Source organism: Pan troglodytes, chromosome 18 (assembly GCF_028858775.2).
Source record: "Pan troglodytes isolate AG18354 chromosome 18, NHGRI_mPanTro3-v2.0_pri, whole genome shotgun sequence".
Taxonomy (NCBI): Eukaryota; Metazoa; Chordata; class Mammalia; order Primates; family Hominidae; genus Pan; species Pan troglodytes.
Genome location: NC_072416.2, coordinates 6,141,872 through 6,163,093, shown reverse-complemented (window position 1 = coordinate 6,163,093; position 21,222 = coordinate 6,141,872). Strand labels below are relative to the sequence as shown.

At 50.0% G+C, this 21,222-nt stretch overlaps 2 protein-coding genes and 1 pseudogene across 12 annotated transcripts in view; 1 reads left to right on the top strand and 2 right to left on the bottom strand.

Annotated features, from left to right (window-relative positions):
* CLUAP1 (clusterin associated protein 1) overlaps positions 1–11,970 on the bottom strand; it is a 37,377-nt gene extending 25,407 nt beyond the window's left edge. Inside the window, exons 1-5 of one of the 7 annotated variants that reach the window (XM_009430136.5) lie at positions 11,854–11,970; positions 8,201–8,312; positions 6,618–6,702; positions 4,554–4,733; positions 547–642 (exon numbers count right to left, since the gene is read on the bottom strand). In XM_009430136.5, the coding sequence (XP_009428411.4) occupies positions 547–642; positions 4,554–4,733; positions 6,618–6,702; positions 8,201–8,312; positions 11,854–11,875 (495 nt within the window). In that variant the 5' untranslated portion in view covers positions 11,876–11,970. 7 annotated transcript variants of the gene reach the window in all.
* A 4,201-nt stretch (positions 11,971–16,171) lies between these two features.
* On the bottom strand, positions 16,172–16,832 carry LOC750250 (large ribosomal subunit protein eL18-like; annotated as a pseudogene).
* Positions 16,416–19,487, top strand: C16H16orf90 (chromosome 16 C16orf90 homolog). Of its 5 annotated transcripts, none has more exons than XM_063796561.1 (3): positions 16,416–16,579; positions 18,079–18,432; positions 18,969–19,487. In XM_063796561.1, the coding sequence occupies exons 2-3, from the start codon at positions 18,294–18,296 to the stop codon at positions 19,115–19,117; spliced, it is 288 nt and encodes a 95-aa protein (XP_063652631.1). In that variant the 5' UTR covers positions 16,416–16,579; positions 18,079–18,293; the 3' UTR covers positions 19,118–19,487. The 5 variants fall into 5 exon arrangements, with proteins under 5 accessions (XP_063652631.1, XP_063652629.1, XP_063652630.1 ...); XM_063796559.1 differs by having other exon boundaries at positions 16,570–16,647; XM_063796560.1 differs by lacking the exon at positions 16,416–16,579 and adding an exon at positions 16,610–16,680.
* The last annotated feature ends 1,735 nt before the right edge of the window (positions 19,488–21,222 follow it).

Sequence of the window (21,222 nt, the reverse complement as noted above, 5' to 3'; positions counted from 1 at the left end):
GCCGTGGAGCTGCCACTCCTAAACAAGAAGTTAAAGGTAGACCAGTGCCGGGCGCGGTGGCTCACAACGGTAATCCCAGCACTTTGGGAGGCCAAGGCAGGCAGATCACGAGGTCAGGAGATCGAGACCATCCTGGCTAACACGGTGAAACCCTGTCTCTACTAAGAATACAAAAAATTAGCCGGGTGTGGTGGCGGGCACCTGTAGTCCCAGCTACTCTGGAGGCTGAGGCAGGAGAATGGCGTGAACCTGGGAGGCGGAGCTTGCAGTGAGCCGAGATTGCGCCACTGCACTCCAGCCTGGGCAACAGAGCGAGACTCCGTCTCAAAAATAAATAAATAAAAATAAATAAATTAATTAATTAAGCTAGACCAGTGCCCACCAGAAGCAGGAAGGACAGCTAACATCCTATATCACCTTTCCACACATTAGCTCATTCAACCAGGTGTATTTCATTAAATCAGAACTGAAAAGGGAGAAACAGAATTGAAAAAGAAAACCTTGAAGAGAAAATCTGCATGGTTAAGGAAGTACTGGAATGCTTACCCTCAACTCTACTTCCATGCCGAGCAAGTCATACAGAGATGCTCCTTTGGAGGTGATTTCAGACGCAAGCTGCCTGGCTGCCTTCAAATCTGCAATCTGGAAGGAAAATAACAAAAACAGAAACCTCAGCAACAGATGTTTTTTAATAGAGACAGGGTCTTGGCTATGTTACCCAGGCTGCTCTCTAACTCCTGGCCTCAAGTGACCCTCCGACCTCAGCCTCCCAAAGTGTTGGGATTATAGGCAGAACCACCATGTTCAGCCAGCCACAGATTTTTTTTTTTTTTTTTTGAGATGGAGTTTCGTTCTTGTTGCCTAGGCTGGAGTGTGATAGCGCGATCTCGGCTCACCGCAATCTCCACCTCCCAGGTTCAAGTAATTTTCCTGCCTCAGCCTCCCAAGTGGCTGGGATTACAGGCATGTGCCACCACGCCCGGCTAATTTTGTATTTTTAGTAGAGACAGGATTTCTACATATTGGTCAGGCTGCTCTTGAATTCCTGACCTCAGGTGATCCACCCACCTCGGCCTCCCAAAGTGCTGGGATCACAGGCGTGAGCCACCGCGCCCGGCCAGCCACAGATTTTTAACATGCATTCAACCACCAGCCTGTTCATGTCAGCTCCTACCTTTGGTTGGGACACGTGACCACAAACATGTGCTTCCCCAGTTACATGCTCACAGGCTGCGGGACACACGCTCAGGAAATGATCATCTAAGTACTAAAGAGACCAATTCCAGGACGCCTGGGTCTCTCCAAAAAACCTAATGTCACCTCAAACTGAAGCCACAACCAGGAGGGCATAGCTGGGAGAAAGCTGACGTGCTTCCTACTTGGACTTTGTCACAGTAGGGTGCCTGACGGCAGCAGAGCGGCCACACGAAGGGACAGCCTGAGGGACACACATCCTCCTGCAGCAGCCTGACGCCCTGTGTTTCGTCCTCCCCTGCCCTTCTCTGCCTCAGACTTTCCTCCACAGGCTTGGAGAGGCGCAAATGGGGTGGCACCCACTAAGGACTTACAATGGTTCTGGGCTCCACAGACCGGCAGCTGTTGCCAGAAGGTGATGACAACCACAATGAGGATTTAGCACTGAGCCCTGTGCACAGGCTTCTTTCTTAGGATGTGTGTGTCACCCCCTCTTCCTAGAATATGCTAACTCTTCTAAGGAGCCCAAACATAAACGTCTCCCTGCTCTGCTCACTCTCCCTCTCTCCTGGACAACCAGTCCTCACCTTCTGGCTCTCATTTTCAACCCACTAGCAACAACTCTCCCTCTTCATTTGCAGCTGATGGCTTTGATAGCTTGCTTCCCTCTTCCTTAGTCCTCCAGGATCCAGCCTGCTCTGGCTCTAGCTGCTTTTCTTCCCTTCCGAGCAGCACATCCCCAAACTTCTTTGCAGGAGTCTGTCACCTTCTCTGCTTCTCAAAAGTGGAGCGAGTCAGAGTTTCATTCCTGGACCCCCCGTCTTTTCTGCTGGCTCTGCTCCTACCCTCAAGGCTTTAATACCATCTGTGTGCTGATTGCTCCCCAGCTCCCAGCTCCAGCCTGGGCTTTCCCTGGGCTCTAGTCTCACATACCAGCTACATGTGCACCATCTCCACCTGGACAGCCAATCGGCGTGGCAAATGGAGCATGTGCAGAACCTTCTCTGCTTCAGTACATGGCAACTTCATCCTTCCAGGGGCTCACACAAAAAACTTCAGAGCAGTGATGTCTAATATAGTAACCAATAGCCACATGTGGCCATTTTCACTTAAATTACTTAAGAATTAAAGAAAATGCAGAACTCAACTCAATTCCTCAGTTGTGCTTGCCACATGTGGCCAGTGGTTCCCGTAGAGTACAGCACAGAGGCGGAACACACCCATGAGCTCTGCAAGCTCTGCCGCACGGCTGCCCCAAGACCCAGCCTGTAGCACCTGACTTACTCTCAACCCATGCCTCATCCCGTGAGATCTACCATCAAAATATGCCCCAATCTCTAGACACTTCTCTTGCTGACGAGTGTTGCTCCTGGTTAAAAACCCACGTGTGAGGACAGGCGCGGTGGCTCACGCCTACAATCCCAGCACTACGGGAGGCCGAGGCAGGCAGATCACCTGAGGTCAGGAGTTTGAGACTAGCTGGCCAACATGGTGAAACCCCATCTCTGCTAAAAAAAAAAAAAAAAAAATACAAAGCCGGGTGCGGTGGCTCACGCCTGTAATCCTAGCACTTTGGGAGGCTGAGGCGGGCAGATCACCTGAGGTCAGGAGTTCGAGACTAGCCTGACCAACATGGAGAAACCCTGACTCTACTACAAGTAAAAAATTAGCTGGGTGTGGTGGCGCATGCCTGTAATCTCAGCTACTCAGGAGGCTGAGGCAGAAGAATCACTTGAACCTGGGAGGCAGAGGTTGCATTGAGCTGAGATTGTGCCATTGCACTCCAGCCTGCGCAACAAGAGTGAAACTCCATCTCAAAAAAAAAAAAAATTAGCTGGGCGTGGTGGTGTGTACCTGTAATCCCAGCTACTTAGGAGGCTGAGGCAGAAGAATCTCTTGAATCTGGGAGGCAGAGGCGCAGTGAGCCAAGATCGTGCCATTGCACTCCAGCCTGGGCCACAGACTGAAACTCTGTCTCAAAACAAAACAAAACAAAACAAAACAAAAAAGCTGTGTGTGGCTTTTCAAGCCCGACCATAAACCATGACAAGGCCTCACCTAGCAGGCCTCACAGGGGAAGCTTTCTTCCCTGCACCAGACTTGGAGCTCAGCCAGTGCACTATGGTTTCACGTACCCTGCGTGGCCACACTCTTAGGTGCACTCCCAGCCCCAGGGCCTTCATTCCTAGGTCTCCTGCTCTGAGGCCTTGGGCCTCAGAGTAACGGCTTAACCTTTATTTCTGGCTTGCTGCTGTGGTCGCTCCCCGACACCTGACGGCACCTGTCCCACCAGCACTCTGCTCAAAGCCACAGTCACCCCTCACTCTCCAAACAGGCTCGCTGCTTCCAGCCCTGCCTCCTGCTTCGGTCTGACGGCGGCTCAACAGCCAGAGCAACCCTTTGGACGGGAAATAAGCACAGAAGGTTCCGCTTGGATCCCAAGGATTCCCACCTTAGAGGCAAAGACAAAGGCTTTCCAGGGGCTTCCCAGGCGCCAGAGGGTCTGTCACTCCCAACCCTCATCACACGGCCTCCTTGCTTTTCCTCAAACACACAAAACACATTCTTTTTCTTCCCCCCAGACAAGGTCTCGTTCTGTTGCCTAGGCGGGAGCGCAGTGGCATGAGCATGGCTTGACTGCCTGGGCTCAAGAGATCCTCCCACCTCAGCCTCCTGGGCAGCTGGGACCACAGGTGTGTACCGCCACGCCTAGCTAATTTTTTTCTTTTTTTTGGTAAAAATGGCGTCTCACTATGTTGCCCAGGTTGGTCTGGAACTCTTGGCGTCAAAGGATCCTCCCACCTCAGCCTCCCAAAGTGTTTGGCTTACAGGAGTGAGTCACTGCACCCAGCCCAAAACAAATTATCATCCTGAGACACCCTGCCGCCACCCGCCACCTGCACAACTCACTCTTTCGCTCCCTCGGATCTCTGCTGGAAACACCATCCAATCCATGAGGCCTTCCTGATCACCCTATTTAAGATCACCCTGGGCAGCATCCATCCCCATCCCAGCTTATTATTCTCCACAGCCTGCACTGCATGTGGCCTTCCACACCTCTTATTGTTCACAGTCTGACTCCCCTAACTGAAGAGAATAAACACACGATTTTTGTCCTTTTTGTTCACAACTGTATCCTCAATGCTTGAATGCTACCTGACAAATACTAAGCTTTTAATAAATAGTTGAATTAGTGGATTGTGACTTTGACTTTATCCAAATGCTGATGAGCACAAAACTGACAAACTGCCCTCAGCTGAGGAGGAAGAAAAGCAGCGGAGCTGTAGCAGACTCCTTCCATTTCAGAGCTCAAGAAATCAACGCTCCATCGCTCACTACAAGGCTTTTGTTGTCCTTACCTTTGAGCCAAGATCAAACTTGAACTTGTTGACATCTTCCTCTACTATTTCAGAGCCCTCCATCCCCTTGGTCTTCATAGCATTATAAAGGACAGATGTGATCTTCAGCAGCTCTTTTACCGCATACCCATCTGCTTGATAAAGCTTCTTAGTGTTGAGTTTTATATGTGCCTTGGTGGCCTATTTTTAGACCAAAAAAAAAAAAAAAAAAAGTTGAAGGCCCTTTCCATATAATGTCTAAACTAAATCCCATGTAGGTGAGTTGAAAATGCCTCTGCTGACAACTGGGATATAACCTAATAAAAGCAAAGCATTCAAGTGACTCAAACATTGTGAGTGGTTGTATAAACTGGGACAATCTTGATGGAGAGCAATTTGGTAAAAGACATCAAAATTACAAATGCACATATCTATTAACCCAGCAATCCCAAATCTAAGAACTTATTCTAGGGACACACTCAAACACAAACAAAATGAGATGTACAGGTTATTTGTTACAGCACTGTTTCAAAGAGCAAAGCTTCAGACAACCTAAAAGGCTACCTATACAAATTACATAAATAATGGCATATCCATGCAAGCAATACCACTCAGGTGTAAACAGAATAAGGAAATTCTATATGTATTTGGAAAGTTCTCTAAAATATACCATTAAGTAAAGCAAGATGCTAAACATCTTGTAGTGTACAGTAAGTACATCAAGTAGTATACAGTACCATTTGTGTAAAACAAAGGAAAAAAATATATTTTTATTTGCACACACACACATACACACACACACACACACACACTCTGGAAGAGATTTAAAATAGTGGTTATTTGGAATGGAACTTGGCCCAGGGCAGATAGGGTAAAGAGTCATTTTACTCCATTTTGTTTCATGATGTTTTTAATTTTTTTTTTTTTTTTTGAGATAGGGTCTCACTCTGTCACCTGGGCTGGAGTGCAATGACATGATCCCGGCTCACTGCAGCCTCAACCTCCCGGGCTCAAGCAATTCTCCCACCTCAGCCTCCCAAGCACCTGAGACTACAGGCACGTGTCACCAGGCCCATCTAATTTTTTTAAAATTTATTTTTTGTAGAGACAGGATCTCACTACATCACCCAGGCTGTTCTCAAATTCCTGGACTCAAGCTATCCTCCCTCCTTGGCCTGCCAAAGTGCTAGGATTACAGGCATGAACAACCACGCCCAGCCTACTTTCAATTTGTGAGCCATGAAATACGTTATCTATTCAAAAATAAATAAATAAAACTCCTTTTTTTTTTTTTTTTTTGTTAAGACAGAGTCTTGCTCTGTTGCCCAGGCTGGAGTGCAGTGGCGTGATCTCGGCTCACTGCAAGCTCTGCCTCCCGGGTTCACACCATTCTCCTGCCTCAGCCTCCCGAGTAGCTGGGACTACAGGTGCCCGCCACCACACCCAACTAATTTTTTGTATTTTTAGTGAAGACGGGGTTTCACCCTGCTAGCCAGGATAGTCTCAATCTCCTGACCTCGTGATCCGCCCGCCTCAGCCTTCCAAAGTGCTGGGATTAGAGGCGTGAGCCACCACACCTGGCATAAACAAAATTCTTAACAAATAATGAATTAAAAGACAAACAAAAAGAACTTCACTGGTGAAATGGCGCCACAGAAACCCAGCAATGGAATGGTTTTAGAAAGCAAACTCAGGCCAGGTGCGTGGTGGCTCACATCTGTAATTCCAGCACTTTGGGAGGCCAAGGAGGGTGGATTACTTGAGGTCAGGAGTTTGAGACCAGCCTGGCCAACATGGTGAAACCCAGTCTCTACTAAAAATACAAAAATTAGCCAGTTGTGGTGGTGTGTGCCTGTAATCCTAGCTACTCGGGAAGCTGAGACAGGAGAACCCCCGAGGAGATGGAGGTTGCAGTGAGCCAAGATTGTGCCACTGCACTCCAGCCTGGGAGAGAGAATGAGACTTCATCTCAAAAAAAAAAAAGAAAGAAAAACTCAATTACTCAGTTTGAAAGTCGCCCTAACAAGGAGTCATCCTTTCTAGTTTATTTAATTTTACAACTCCACAAAATAAGTGTCCACTAACCATGAACTGGGCAATTGCCTTAATGAAGAAAACTCGGTCCTGTTCAGTGTCCACGTCAGGCGGGATGTCAGTCTGGGGCTCATATCTATCAAGAGAGGTAAGAGGAGAGAGCACGGGTTAACCAAGGAGAAAGTCTACTAAAGAGAATGTGGGCAACTGAGAGGACAGCGGGTCTGGAACACAACGCTCTCCAAGTCCCCAAGTGTGAGAGTGAGATCAAGGCAAACTTCAAAAGCAAAACCAAATACCAAGGGAGCAAATCCCCACCTAAGAACAACAAATTTCAAAAACTAAATGTGGGTCTCAGCTTATAAAATTAAATCTCTCTCAGACCTCACCATGTCATGAAACTAATCAGAACTACTACCCTGGCTGACAGCCCTTGACTCAGAGATCAGTGCTAGGGCCGATTAGTCAGCTCTAAGCAGCAGCAGAGTTGGTGAAGTTATTTTCTTCAAGGTATTGAAACCAGGGGTCAGCAGACTGCAGCCTCCGACCTGTACAGCCTGCAAGCTAAGAACTGCTTTTACATTTTAACAAAAAGAAGAGACGCAATAGAGATCTTATGAATTTTATGTTTAGCAAAAGGTAAAATATTATCTGGTCCTTAACAGAAAAAGCTGCCAACCCTGAATCATATATCATATTCAATTTTTTCACAGAAAAAGAAATCTCCATTATTTCTAATCCAGTGTACTGATCAGAATGTGCAAAAAGGCCCCTGTCACTCTGCCATGAGGGGCTGAAGAGCAGCCTGGCCCAGCATCCTACTGAGGAATACTCGTCTCCTTTCACGACTTCCTGGTATATTTCCCACTCCCACAGCATTCTTTAAACTCCACTGATTTTTTTTTTTTTTTTTTTTTTTGAGACGGAGTCTCGCTCTTTCACCCAGGCTGGACTGCAGTGGCGCTATCTCGGCTCACTGCACACTTCGGCTCACTGCACGCTCCGCCTCCCGGGTTCACCCCATTCTCCTGCCTCAGCCTCCTGAGTAGCTGGGACCACAGGCGCCCGCCACCATGCCCGGCTAATTTTTTGTGTTTTTAATAGAGACGGGGTTTCACCGTGTTAGCCAGGATGGTCTTGATCTCCTGACCTCGTGATCCGCCCGCCTCGGCCTCCCAAAGTGCTGGGATTACAGGCGTGAGCCACCGCGCCCGGCCTGATTTTATTTTTTGAGACACAGTCTCAATCTGCCCGGGCTGGTGTGCAATAGCATGATCAGTGGCACTGCAGCCTCAAACTCCTGGGATCAAGTGATCCTCCTGCCGCAGCGTCCTGAGTAGCTGGAACTATGAGTGTGTACCACCCAGGCTCAGCTAATTGTTCTTTTATGTATGGAGACAGGGTCTTGCTATGTTGATGAGGCTAGTCTTGAATTACTGAGATTATGAAGTGCTGGGATGATAGCAATGAGCCACTGTGCCCAGCCACAACTCCTTTGTAACAGAATACAGCTGGGTCTGTCAAACTCCAACAACTTTCCCTTTTGCAGCATCACAACTGTGTCCTGTTTTCTAGATGACTAATAAATAAAATCCAGTATTCACTCTTAGATGTCAATAAAGTGCAGTTCTAACCTTTTCACAAGCCAGAGAAGCACTTCAGATACAAGTCCAAAATTGGGTGTACGGAAATTTTCCATAGAAATATGTCGAGGGTATCCCAGGGCTCTCATCATCTCTGTGAAATCTGTCCAAGGAAAAATACAATTCATTCAGTTCCCCATCACACAGCAACTACTTACTAACTTAGATATTGTCTTTACTTTTCCTTCTTATTTCCAACCTATTGACAGCTTTAGGGACTATTTGTCAACTTTCTACAAGGGAAAGCAAAAAGGAGATAAAATTTAAAATACCAAAAATGCTACCTAAAAAGCATATATTTAAGTTCAGTGGGAGAAGTAGATGGCTATACATGAAAATGGAATTGAGGGATTAGCTGTGAATTTCATTTCTCTCTTTAGTATCTCATTTCTTTTTACTGCTAAAAGGAAGAAACACCCGTCCTTATAAAATGTCATGAAGAAAAAGTATTTTTAAATGTCAACAGTGGTTTGACTCAAATTCAGCTGATTAAAAAGTGTTTTAAAATGTTAACAGTGGTTATTTCTGAGGGGAATCGGTAGGATGACATTCATGTTTCTGAGTTGTCTTTTTTTTAATTTTACTGACCATATAGGACCCAAATAACACAAGTTTTAAAGATCAGTCGCCTTGTATTTAGAGAAATCTTAAATAGAGTGGTTGAACTATACAACCATATTTAGATTTACTATAAAACAGATTAAGAAATAGTAATACTAATACTTGTTGATCCATAGGTTGGGGTCACCTCAGGAAAAGCCTTAGTGCTTTCAAGAGAGCAGGACTTGGAAATGAACACCACAAACATTTGTTGAGTTCCCATATGTACCAAGATCTACATTCAGTGTGCTTCCTGGTTATTTAAGGTCTGTCTGCACTCTTCTTGAAGATCCATGTTCAAAATGGTCCATCAGTGTTCACAAATAACCTACCTAGGTACTGCAAGTCAGGTCAGACTTTGCAAGACAATGAAACAGAAAGTGTGAGCACAGGAAACAGCAAAGTCACAAAGGGACTCTGTAACTGTTTTCTGGGAAATGTGAATACAGAGATTTAAAAAAAAATTAACTGGGTGTGGTGGTGCATGCCTGTGGTCTCAGCTATTCAGCAGGCTGAGGTGGGACGATCACCTGGGCCCAGGAGGTTGCAGTAAGCTCAGATCATGTGACTGCACTCCAGCCTGGGTAACAGAGTGAGACCCTGTCTCAAAAACAAAAACAAAAAAGGTCAGGCGTGGGTGGTTCATGCCTGTAATCTCAGCACTTTGGGAGCCGAGGAGGGTAGATCACCTGAGGTCAGGAGTTCAAGACCAGCCTGGCCAAAATGGTGAAACCCCACCTCTACTAAAAATACAAAAGTTGCCGGGCACAGTGGCTCACGCCTGTAATCCCAGCACTTTGGGAGGCCGAGGTGAGTGGATCACAAGGTCAGGAGATTGAGACCATCCTGGCTAACATGGTGAAACCCCGTCTCTACTAAAAATACAAAAAAATTAGCCAGGCGTGGTGGCGGACACCTGTAGTCCCAGCTACTAGGAGGCTGAGGGAGGAGAATGGCGTGAACCTGGAAGGCGGAGCTTACAGTGAGGCGAGATCGCGTCACTGCACTCCAGCCTGGGTGACAGAGCGAGACTTCATCTGAAAAAAAGAAAAAAATAAAATAAAAATAAAAATACAAAAGTTAGGTGAGCGTGGTGGCGGGCGCCTATAATTCCAGTTACTGGGGAGGCTGGGGCAGGAGAATTGCTTGAATCTGGGAGGCAGAGGTTGCAGCGAGCTAAGATCACACCACTGCACTCCAGCCTGGGCGACAGAGCAAGACTGTCTCAAAAAAAAGAAAAGAAATCAGCAGCCTTTCCTTCACACAGTAAGGCACTGCCTAAATACTCCTGACCACTAGGTACTAGTCAAGTTCTGTTAATGCTGCGGTGTTATTGTCAAAATAGACACTAATTTGAGTAAGATCCTTACCATACATTGCACAACTGCAGAGCATTAATTTAAGATCAAAATATTCCGAAATCTCCGTGCATGCGCTTCCCAACAAAACCCCATTCTACGTCCCCCGGCAGGGTGTTGGCCTCTCTAAAAACTATGTGGGAGGAGACCCTCATCCTGCATGATGTGTGGCCACCAAAAACCTTCAAATCCCAGAGGACAGGATTCACACTCTGGTGCTCAGTGGCTGCATGGATAAAAGGTAATGCGTCTTCCTAGATATTTTTACATTGTAGAAAAGAGCAATTCATAACCAAAAGGCGTAATCTCTAATGCTAAAATTTCAGGCACCAACAATTGGACGAGAAAACTGGCTCTTTAAGAGACCCCTCGGATCACACCAAATTGGCAATCATCATCTACCTTTCCTTTTTTTTTTTTTAAGACAGTCTCACTCCGTCGCCCAGGGTGGAGTGCAGTGGTGTCATCTTGGCTCACTGCAACCTCTGCCTCCCGGAATAAAGCAATTCTCCTGCCTCAGCTTCCCAAGTAGCTGGGACTACAGGCGTGCGCCACCATGCCCGGCTAATTTTTTGAATTTTTAGCAGAGGCAGGGTTTCGCCATGTTGGCTAGGCTAGTCTCGAACTCCTGAACTTAAGTGATCCGCCTGCCTCGGTCTTCCAAAGTGCTAGGATTACAGGCGTGACCTTCTGGGCCCAGCCGTAACCAACACTCAGCCTCATTCTTCCACTTCCCCACCCTCTTAGCAAAGGAATTCGAGCTCCCTTCTCCTTACCAGCCCTGCAGAAAGGATGCAGATGGAGTTCAGGATGTCTGGAGTTCAGGCAACCTGAATTCAAGCCCCAGTGCCACCTCCTACCGCCTGTGTCACCTGCCCAAGTTACCTGACCTCTCTGTGCCCGTTTCCTCACTACCAAATACAGGGGGCACAGAGTTGTTCGGATGATTGAAATGATGCGCATAACACAGAGCGGGCCCTGGCAGATCGTTAAAACTCAAAAAATGTTAGCCGCAATGATTATCACCCAGCCTCCTCTCCTCGGTTTCGTTGCTGGTTGTTTTTTTTTTGTTTGTTTGTTTTTTGTTTTTTGAGATGTTGTTTCGCTCTTGTTGCCTAGGCTGGAGTGCAATGGCCCGATCTCGGCTCACCACAACCTCCAAAGCGATTCTCCTGCTTCAGATTCCCGAGCAGCTGGGATTACAGGCGCCCGCCACCACCCCCAGCTAATTTGTAATTTTAGTAGAGACGAGTTTTCTCCATGTTGGTCAGGCTGGTCTCGAACTCCCGACCTCAGGTGATTCGCCCGCCTCGGCAAAATAGTCTCTAAACTCTCCATGCATTTTCCAATACGGTAGCGAAGAGCGGCATGCAGCTACACAAATAGAAATAAATTACACTTAAAAATTCAGTTATTCATCTGCACTAGCCACATTTCAAGCGTTCTGAGCCACACGCGGCCAGTGGCAGATAGAGAACTTTCCATCCTCGCTAGAAATGGCCGAAGAAGGGCCTGGGACGCTCGGCCGGGTTGCAGCCGCGGGTCAGGCGGTCCCTGAGGCGCAGAGGCCCGAAAGGAGCCTCCGGCAGCGCAAGCCTCAGGGATCGCCTACACAGGGGACCCGGCGGGCGGGAGCCCTGAATCTCTGGAAGACCCGCAGGTCACAGGGGCGCGGGGCTGCCTTACTGCGGAGGTCGCGGAAAGACATGACGCTCAGGTCCCCAGGAGCCCAGGATCGCAACTGCTCGCCCCTCAGCGATCACAGGCCCAGCGCTCGCCGATCTCTATGGCAACCAATGGACCCTTGGACGGCGCACGGTCAGGGACAAACAAAAAACGAAGCGAAGGCGCGGCGGCACGTGCATACGCACAGGGAGAGCGGGCCGGCAGAGAGCGCTCCTGAGACGCCGAGGGCAGAGGGCGTGGCGATAGCGGCGTCTATGAGGGCTGCAAGCTTCCCAGCTTCTGGGCCTCTGTTTACACGCTTTGCGGACGTTTCGCGCTGGGTGACAGGCTCTGAGTACCTACTACGTGCTTGATATTGCGCTAGGCGCTTTCCATATTGCTTATTTCCCCCTCATTTCTATAAAGAATGCACGATGCTTGGCTGGGCGCGGTGGCTCACGCCTACAATCCCAGCACTTTGGGATGCCGAGGCGGGCGGATCACTTGAGGTCAGGAGTTCGAGACCAGCCTGGCCAACATGGCGAAACCCCGTCTCTACCAAAAAATACAAAAATTTGCCAAGCGTGGTGGCGCACACCTGTAATCCCAGCTACTCGGGAGGCTGAGGCAGAAGAATTACTTGAACCCGGCAGGCAGAGGTTGCAGTGAGCCGAGATCGCGCCACTGCCCTTCGGCCTGGCGACAGAGCGAGACTCTGTCTCAAAAAAAAAAAAAAAAAAAAAAAAAAAAAAAAGCACTATACTCAGGAAGCCCGCCTTCCCCCGTCTGAGGCACAGCGCGCTCCTCGTCGGAATCTGGTTGCAGAGCGGAGGACGGGATCACTGTGGGCGCCCAGAGGCAGGCCAGGCCTCGGTCTCGCGCAAGCGCAGACGGCTCGGGCTGCACAACAGGCCGGAAAGGGGCCCTGAGCCGCTCGCGCCGCGCGGGTCCCGGCAGCCCTAGCCTCTGCATGGGGGCGCGAGGAGACGGCAGGAAGGGGCGGCCTCCACGTGTGAACTGGGGAGATGCCCCGCCAGGCGTGGCACAGCAGCCGGGTTTTGTAAGGTAGCTTGAGCAGGAACAAGGAAACAGCGTAGTGCACAAAGCGATTGGTTGGCATCAGGTTATTTCAGATGCATTTCTTTGGGTTAAAGCAGAGGGGACTTCCTTATGCCAGCCTAGGTGGACAGGGCCCCTTTTGTTGGTTGCAGTGAATCTTCTGTGTTTTGGCAGACTGGCCTGTCTCTAAGTTCGCATTGATTACGTGGCACCTTGCACTAGCGATTCCATTCTGGTTTGGTCTGGTCCGTTGGTACCTTGTGCAGGAGCTCGCTCCAAAACAATGGCCTCCCATAAATGTTGCTTCACGTGTTATTAAGAAAAACAAAAGATAAGCCACAGTCTAGAAGAAAATATGCACAAAACACATATCTGATAAAGAGACGTGTATCCAGAATGTATAAAGAACTCTCAACACTCAATAATGAGAAACAGTCTAATTAGAGAATGGAGAAAACATTTTAAAAGCTACTTCACAAAAGAAGATATATGGATGGCTAATATGCAAATGAAGAGATGATCAAGGCTATTATTAGAGAAGTGCATATTAAACCACAATGAGATATCACTATGAAGTTATTAAACTGGCTAAAATATCAGGTAACACGTTAAAAACCTAAAAATTAAATCTAGATAAAATGGCTAAAACAACAAAAAACTCTTGACAATGCCAAGGGCTTGAAAGGATGTTGATCAACTTGAACTTTTTTTTTTTTTTTTTTTTTGAGATGGACTCTTGCTCTTGTTGCCCAGGCTGGAGTGCAGTGGCACAATCTCGGCTCGCTGAAACCTCCGCCTCCAGGGTTCAAGCGATTTTCCTGCCTCAGCCTGCGGAGGAGCTGGGATTACAGACGCGCGCCACCGCGCCCAGCTAATTTTTGTATTTTGGGTAGACATGGAGTTTCGCCATGTTGGCGTGAGTCACCGCACGCGGCCTGCATTTCCCTGATGATTAAAGATGTTGAACATCTTTTTACGTGTTTGATGACCATTTGTATATTTCCATTGGAAAAATGTCTATTCATTTTCTTTGCCCATTTCAAAATTGGGTTGAACATCCTTTTGTTTTTGAATTGTAAGTGTTCTTTATATATTCTGCCTATGAGACCCTTACCAGATATATGATTTGCCAATATTTTCTTCCATTTCATAGGTTGTCTTTTCACTTGTTTTTTTGTTGCTGTTGTTTTTGTTTGTTTGTTTGTTTTTTGAGATGGAGTCTCGCTCTGTTGCCCAGTCTGGAGTGCCAGTGGCACGATCTCGGCTCACTGCAAGCTCTGCCTCCTGGGTTTACGCCATTCTCCTGCCTCGGCCTCCCGAGTAGCTGGGACTACAGGCGCCCACCACCACACCCGGCTAATTTTTTTGTATTTTTAGTAGAGACGGGCTTTCACCGTGTTAGCCAGGATGGTCTGGATCTCCCGACCTCATGATCCGCCCGCCTATGTTGGCCAGGCTGGTCACAAACTCTTGACCTCAGGTGATCTGACCGCCTGAGTGTCCCAAAGTGCTGGGATTACAGGCGTGAGCCACCATGCCCAGCCGTGTTTCTGATTTCTGAAGATTTGCTTTTCCAAGATTGTTGTGGTTATTTGGGCTCCCTGGTAATTTCACATGAATTTTAGGATTAGCTTTTCCATTTCTGCTTGTGATGCTTAATTTTGTGTATCAACTTGACTGGGATGCCTGATAGCTGGTAAAACATTATTTTTGAGTGTGCTTGTGTAAGCGTTTCCAGAAGAGATTAGCATTTGAATTGCTAGACTGAGTAAAAAAAAAGAAGATTGCCCTCACCAGTGTGGTGGGCATCATCCAATCTGCTGGGTGCCTGATTATGACAAAAATGCAGAGGAGGGGTGAATTCACATTCTCTTCATGGGCTGGGACATCCTTCTTCCCATGCCCTTGGACATTGGAGCTCCTGGTTCTTGGACTTCTGGACACCAGGACTTACACCAGCCCTCACCCCCACCCCTACCCAGATTCTCATGCTTTTGAACTCAGACTTAATTACAGCACCAGTTTTCCTGGTTCTCCAGCTTGCAGGCAGCATATTGTGGGACTTCTCAGCCCGGATAATCACATAAGCCAATATCCCTAATAAATCTTCTCTTGGCTGGGCACGGCGGCTCACACCTATCACCCCAGCACTTTGGGAGGTGGAGGCAGGAGGATCACTTGAGCCCAGGAGTTCAAGACTAGCTCTGGGCAACATGGTGAGATCTCCATCAGCAAAAATTTTAAAAATTAAAAATTAAAAAATGAAAATAAATTAAAATTTAGCCAGGCCTGGTGGTGCACACCTGTAGTCCCAGCTACTTGGGAGGCTAAGGTGGGAGGATTGCCTGAGCCTGGTAAGTTGAGGCTGCAGTGAGCCGTGATCATGTCACTGTACTTCAGCCTGGGCAATGGAGCAAGGCCCTATCTCAGAAAAAATTATATAAGGAGATTTATTTATCCTCTAATAAATATTTTCTCTGTAAATATCTATATACATTCTGCTGACTATATTTCTCTGGAGAAACCTAATACACTACATGAAGGCCATTTTGATTTTGATAAGAATTGTACTGAGCACTTTGGGGAGTATGGCTATCTTAACAATATTAAGTCTTCAGTCCATGAACATGTGATGCTTTCCAATTTATTTAAGTCTTTAGATTCTCTCAGCAATGTTTTATAGTATTCAGAGTTGTCTTATACCTCCTTGGTTAAATGTATTCCTATTTTATTCTTTTTATTCTTTGCTAGTATCTAGAAATACAATTAATTTTTGTGTGGTGATTTTATGACTTGAGATTTTTCTGAACTTCATTAGCTCTGAAAAAGCTCTACTAGGTTCAGGATTTTTTTTTTCAAGTATGAATTATTTAATATTTCCTACATACAAGATCAGGTTGCTGTGCGCGGTGGGTCATGCCTGTAATCCCAGCACTTTGGGAGGCCGAGGTGGCCGGATCACCTGACGTCAGGAGTTTGAGACCAGCCTGGCCAACATGGCGAAAGCCTGTCTCTACTAAAAATACAAAGATTCGTTGGGCGTGGTGGTGGGTGCCTGTAATCCCACCTACTGGGGAGGCCGAGGCAGGAGAAGCTCTTGAACTCGGGAGGCGGAGGTTGCAGTGAACCGAGATCGCGCCACTGCACTCCAGCCTGGGCGCCAAAGTGAGACTCCATCTTAAAAAAGAAAAAAAAGAAAAAAAGAAAAACCAGGTCGTCTGTGACAAGAGAAAATTGAATGTTTTAACTTTTTGTTTTTTTGTCAGCATCCAAAATCTTTTTAATAAGAGGGTTCGTTTTTGTAGCCTCGGCTGGCCCGTAGGCCTCTGGCGTGCTCGAACTTCTGGTCCCTGGAGCGGAAATAGGGTTTGGTGTGGCTGTGTGGGGTTCCCAGGGCCTTGCCGAAATGCCGGTACACCTGTCGGCCCTTGCGAAGACCGGAGAGTAGGACGGGGCCGCCGTCCTTGGGGGAGTCCAGGGCCAGCTGATCGAAAGTCAGGATCTTGCCCCCCACCCTGAGGATGCCGCTGCGGGCCGGCTGGTCATGGGCAGCGCACACACCTTAAGTTTGGGCACCTCCTGAACCCTCGCGTCATCCGTTAAGCGTCCCCACAACCACGGCCGTTTTATTTTCCCAGCCAGGAAGCTTCATCCTCCGGATCATCCGGGAAACGGACAGAGGTGGCCGGTTGGTGCGACTCATAAACAACCTCTTCAGCACAACCTGGTTGAATGTGGAGTTAGTTCGTCTGGACGGTAACCTGTACAGCTTGACCAACAACAGCCTCAGTTAGATATCCTGGCTCTTGGGTTCCTTGCGCTGAACCTTTAGGTCCTTCTTGTGGCGGACGTCAACTCCCATGATGGCGCTTCCTGCTTGGCCAGGTCCGGAAAGATGAATGTTTTAACTTTTTTTTTTTTTGAGACGGAGTCTCGCTCTGCAGCCCAGGCTGGAGTGCAGTGGCGCGATCTGGGCTCACTGCAAGCTTCGCCTCCCGGGTTCACGCCATTCTCCTGCCTCAGCCTCCTGAGTAGCTGGGACTACAGGCGCCCGCCACCACGCCTGGCTAATTTTTTTGTATTTTTAGTGGAGACGGGGTTTCACCGTGTTAGCCAGGATGGTCTCGATCTCCTGACCTCATGATCCGCCCACCCCGGCCTCCCACAGACCTCAACTGATCAGCCTGCCTCGGCCTCCCACAGTGCTGGGATTACAGGCATGAGCCACCGCCCCCAGCCCCTTTTCAGCATTTTCAAAGTACCGACCTAGGTCTTCCTAGCTCTGTACTCCTGAACCCTCATTTCCCACCCCAGATGAGGAAGCTGGCCCCAAGAGATCACCTGAGAGAAGGACTCTCCAGTTTGCCAGAGCTGAGTCTGTTTTATGTGGCCTGACCCCAGCCAGAGGGACCAGGGACTTCCCCCGGGGTTCTGGCCCCTTCCCATGCCTTTCTTTCACCCTGCCCTTGCCTTGGGCACTGTCCTTTCCCAAACTAGGGGTCCAGGAAGGCTGGGAGTCTTCCTCGCAATGTCATAAGAACCAGTTGCCAGGGGAGACCTGCCAATGTACCCCCTAGGCAGGGGAGAGCAGGGCCCTGCTGCACCCAAGTCCTGGTTGCTCCTCCCCACCACACTGGCCCTCCATGGAAGCCTTGGTCTGTGCATTTTCTGAGCTGCACATAAGAGAAGGTGCCGGGCTGTGGGGAGGAGTGGCAGGAAGAGAGATAGGCTTCCGTCCCCACCTGGGCCCAAAGCCGAGGGGTGGCCTCAGGGACATGTATGCTTGGGAGAGGGGAATGGCCACTGGGCCAGGCCATGAGCCCCTGGGCTGGCCACTTTCTCTCAAACCCACTGTGCAATTTCTCTGTGGGGACCAGAATACTCTTCCTAGGGTAGCGGGCAGAACAGGGTAGTAGAAAGGACTTGAGGTCCTGAAAGCACTCTCAGTACCAAGGCCCGAGGCTTCCCAGGCCTCCCTGTTGGTTGGGAGTGGGAAGAGGAGTCATGTCTTGGGCATGGGCAGGGGAGGCAGTGGACTGAGACTATTTGACACACAGGTAAACTGAGGCCAGGCTGGCTGGGGGTGTAGCCCATCATGTGAGCTGGTCTCAGAGGTATGTGACTGCACCCTCCCCTCATGGCTGCTGTGGGGGGCTGGCCACCACCCTCCCGCTGTCTCCTCTGCAGATGCAGTGAGCCAGGCCCAAGGACGCCCCGGCCACCCTGACGCACCCCCCAACATCTACGAGGGGGGCCTGGGGTCCCCGCAGCCGCAGTGCCCCAGTGCCCAGGGAAGCAAGCCCAAGAACTTCCGGCTGTGCCACCTCCGGGGCCTGGGCCTCTACCTGGAGAGCCACCCGCCACCCACTGGCCAGTGTGAGAGCCACTGGCTGGGCCGGCTTATGGCTGGGGGCTGCCTGCCACAGCCTGAGGGCACAGCCTGGGCCCTGGACCTGCCACAGGGGACTCTGGGCCCACGTAACAGCCTCTGTTCAGCCCTTCTGGAAGCCCGATTGCCCAGGGACAGCCTGGGAAGCAGTGGTGAGCTCTGTCAAGGCAGGACTGGGCACGGGGGAAGACCCTAGGGGATGGTTGGGCTGGGGCCTCAGGCGGGCCCTTCTCCACTCCCAAGCCTCCACAGTGGCACCATGCCCCAGAAGGCCAAGATCTTGATGAATCTGTCCCCATCCCTGCATCACGCACAGCTGAGCGGGGTCTGGAGAATCCACTAGGGACAAAGCTGTGCGAGAAAAAGGGAGGATCTGGGAGGGAGGGCTGGGTGACTGCCCCAGCTCCACACTCGGTGAGGGGCCTTGGAATCTGTCTCCCTTGCTGGGCCTCAGATTTCTCACTTGTAAAATGAGGGTTCAGGTTAGATGAGGGTCCTTCCAGCTTGAACCATTCTGTTCCCTCGACCTCCTCCCTCCCCTGGGGATTCTGTTAAGGAGGAAGCATTGCCCTCCTCCCTTCTGTTTTCAAGAATATCGGATTCTGGGAACCCCAGGGTGGGCTGCCAGCCTCCCCACCAGCCTCCCCTTGGGTCCCTCGAGTGACTCCTTTCTCTCCTCTTTCCTCAGCTTCCAGTTCCAGCATGGACCCAGACAAGGGTGCCCTCCGCCAGCCTAGTCCTTCTAGGCTCAGGCCCAAGAGGTCCTGGGGGACCTGGGAAGAGGCCATGTGTCCCTTGTGCAAGAGAACCCGCTCTGGGGCCCTGGAGAGGCCATAGGGATCCCGAGTGCCAGGATTGGGTACAGGAGGGGCAGGATGGCCGAGGAGGCAGCCTGAGCAGGAGGGGCTCGGCCCCCAGCAGTGGCCCTGCCACATGGGGCGGCCCAGGCAGCGGCCCAGCGCCCAGGCCTGGGCCTCGGGAGAATGTGATGGGGAGAGGGAGGAGGAGGAGGTTCCGAGGGAGGGGCAGAAGCAATAGAAGCATGGCCGTGCCCTTGCAGCCTGCTTAGACTCCAGTCAGCCACTTGTACCTGGGAGGCCGGACTGAGTGCAGAATCAGGCTCCCCCGCCACCGCCTCCCTGAGAGGCCAGGGAGCCCACAGGTCTGATCTCAATAAAAGCCAAGGCCTGCACGTTCTTGTCCATCAGCCTGTCTGTCATCAGGCCAGTTTGGTGAGAAAAACAGTCCTGTGTCTCTCCAGGGATGGGTCTGCCGCGCCCCCACTCTTAGTTGCCAGGGCATGAGAGGCGTGAGCTAGGGCAAGGGCCTGTGGGAACACCAAGGAAGTAGTCTGTGAGAGCTTCCTGGATGAGACACTGCTGAGCTTGGCTCCATAGGGTGGGTTGGGGCTCAACAGCCTACCTTTTCAGCCACCATGCCTGGCTAATTTTCTTTTCTTTTCTTTTTGAGATGCAGTCTAGAACTGTCTAGAGGCCAATTTAGAGCCAGTTTTCTTTGGGGCCAGCATGTGGCTGCAGCAGATGTCCTTCTCAGGGGTGAGATCCTGGCTACGGCTGTCTGTGGCTGAGTTACAGACTTTTTTTTTTTTTTTTTTTGAGACGGAGTCTTGCTCTGTGGCCCAGGCTGGAGTGCAGTGGTGCAATCTCGGCTCACTGCAAGCTCCGACTCCCAGGTTCACGCCATTCTCCTGCCTCAGCCTCCTGAGTAGCTGGGACTATAGGCGCCTGCCACCACGCCCAGCTAATTTATTTGTATTTTTTTAGTAGAGATGGGGTTTCACCGTGTTAGCCAGGATGATCTCCATCTCCTGACCTCAGCCTCCCAAAGTGCTGGGATTACAGGCGTGAGCCGCCGTGCCCGGCCTAATTTTCTGTTGTTTTAAGAGTTGGGGGGAGGGGGTCCTGCTATGTTGCCCAGGCTGGTCTCAAACTCCTGAGCTCAAGTGATCCTCCTGCCTCAGGAGGATCCTAAATGCAGGCCATGGCATTGTGGGTGGAGGGCACAGTGGATGAAGGAAGGCAGGGCGGGGTCAGGGAGGGCACCAGGGAGGACAGCAGCAGAGGCAGGGATGTGGACCTGGGCCCCACCTGCCCCCTACCAGGTGAGGTCACTGCTCCGCGGGACCCCAGCTCCCAGGTCCCTCTGGGCAGGATGAGCACAGCCCTTCTCCTCCCAGCCGGACTAGACTCTGGGCACCCAGGTGTGGGCTTCCTCTGTGCCGGAGTGTCTCCACTCGACTCTGTTGATGTTTGGGATGGGATCTTTCTTTGGGATGGAGGCTGTCCTGTGCATGTAGGATGTTAAGCAGCATCTCTGGCCACCACCCACTTGGTATCTGTAGCACCCTCCTCTAAGCTGTGACAGCAAGTGTCTCTAGACATTGTCTGGTGTCCCTGGGGAGCACTGTTACTGTGGATGAGAAGCCTGCTGATACAGTTAGGCTGTGTCCCCACCCAAATTTCATCTCCAATTGTAATCCCCATGTGTTGAGGGAGGGATCTCATGAGAGGTGATTGGATCATGGGGTGGGGGGTGGGGGGTTCCGCCATGCTGCTCTCATGATAGTGAGTTATCACAAGATCTGATGGTTTAAAAGTGTTTGGCGGTGGGCCAGGCGCAGTGGCTCACGCCTGTAATGCCAACACTTTGGGAGGCTGAGGCGGGCGGATCACGAGGTCAGGAGATCAAGACCATCCTGGCTAACACGGTGAAACACTGTCTGTACTAAAAATACAAAAATTAGCCGGGCATGGTGGCAAGCGCCTGTAGTCCCAGCTACTCGGGAGGCTGAGGCAGGAGAATGGCATGAACCCGGGAGGCAGAGCTTGCAGTGAGCCGAGACTGTGCCACTGCACTCCAGCCTGGGTGACAGAGTAAGACTCTTGTCTCAAAAAAAGAAAAAAATAATAAAATGTGTTTGG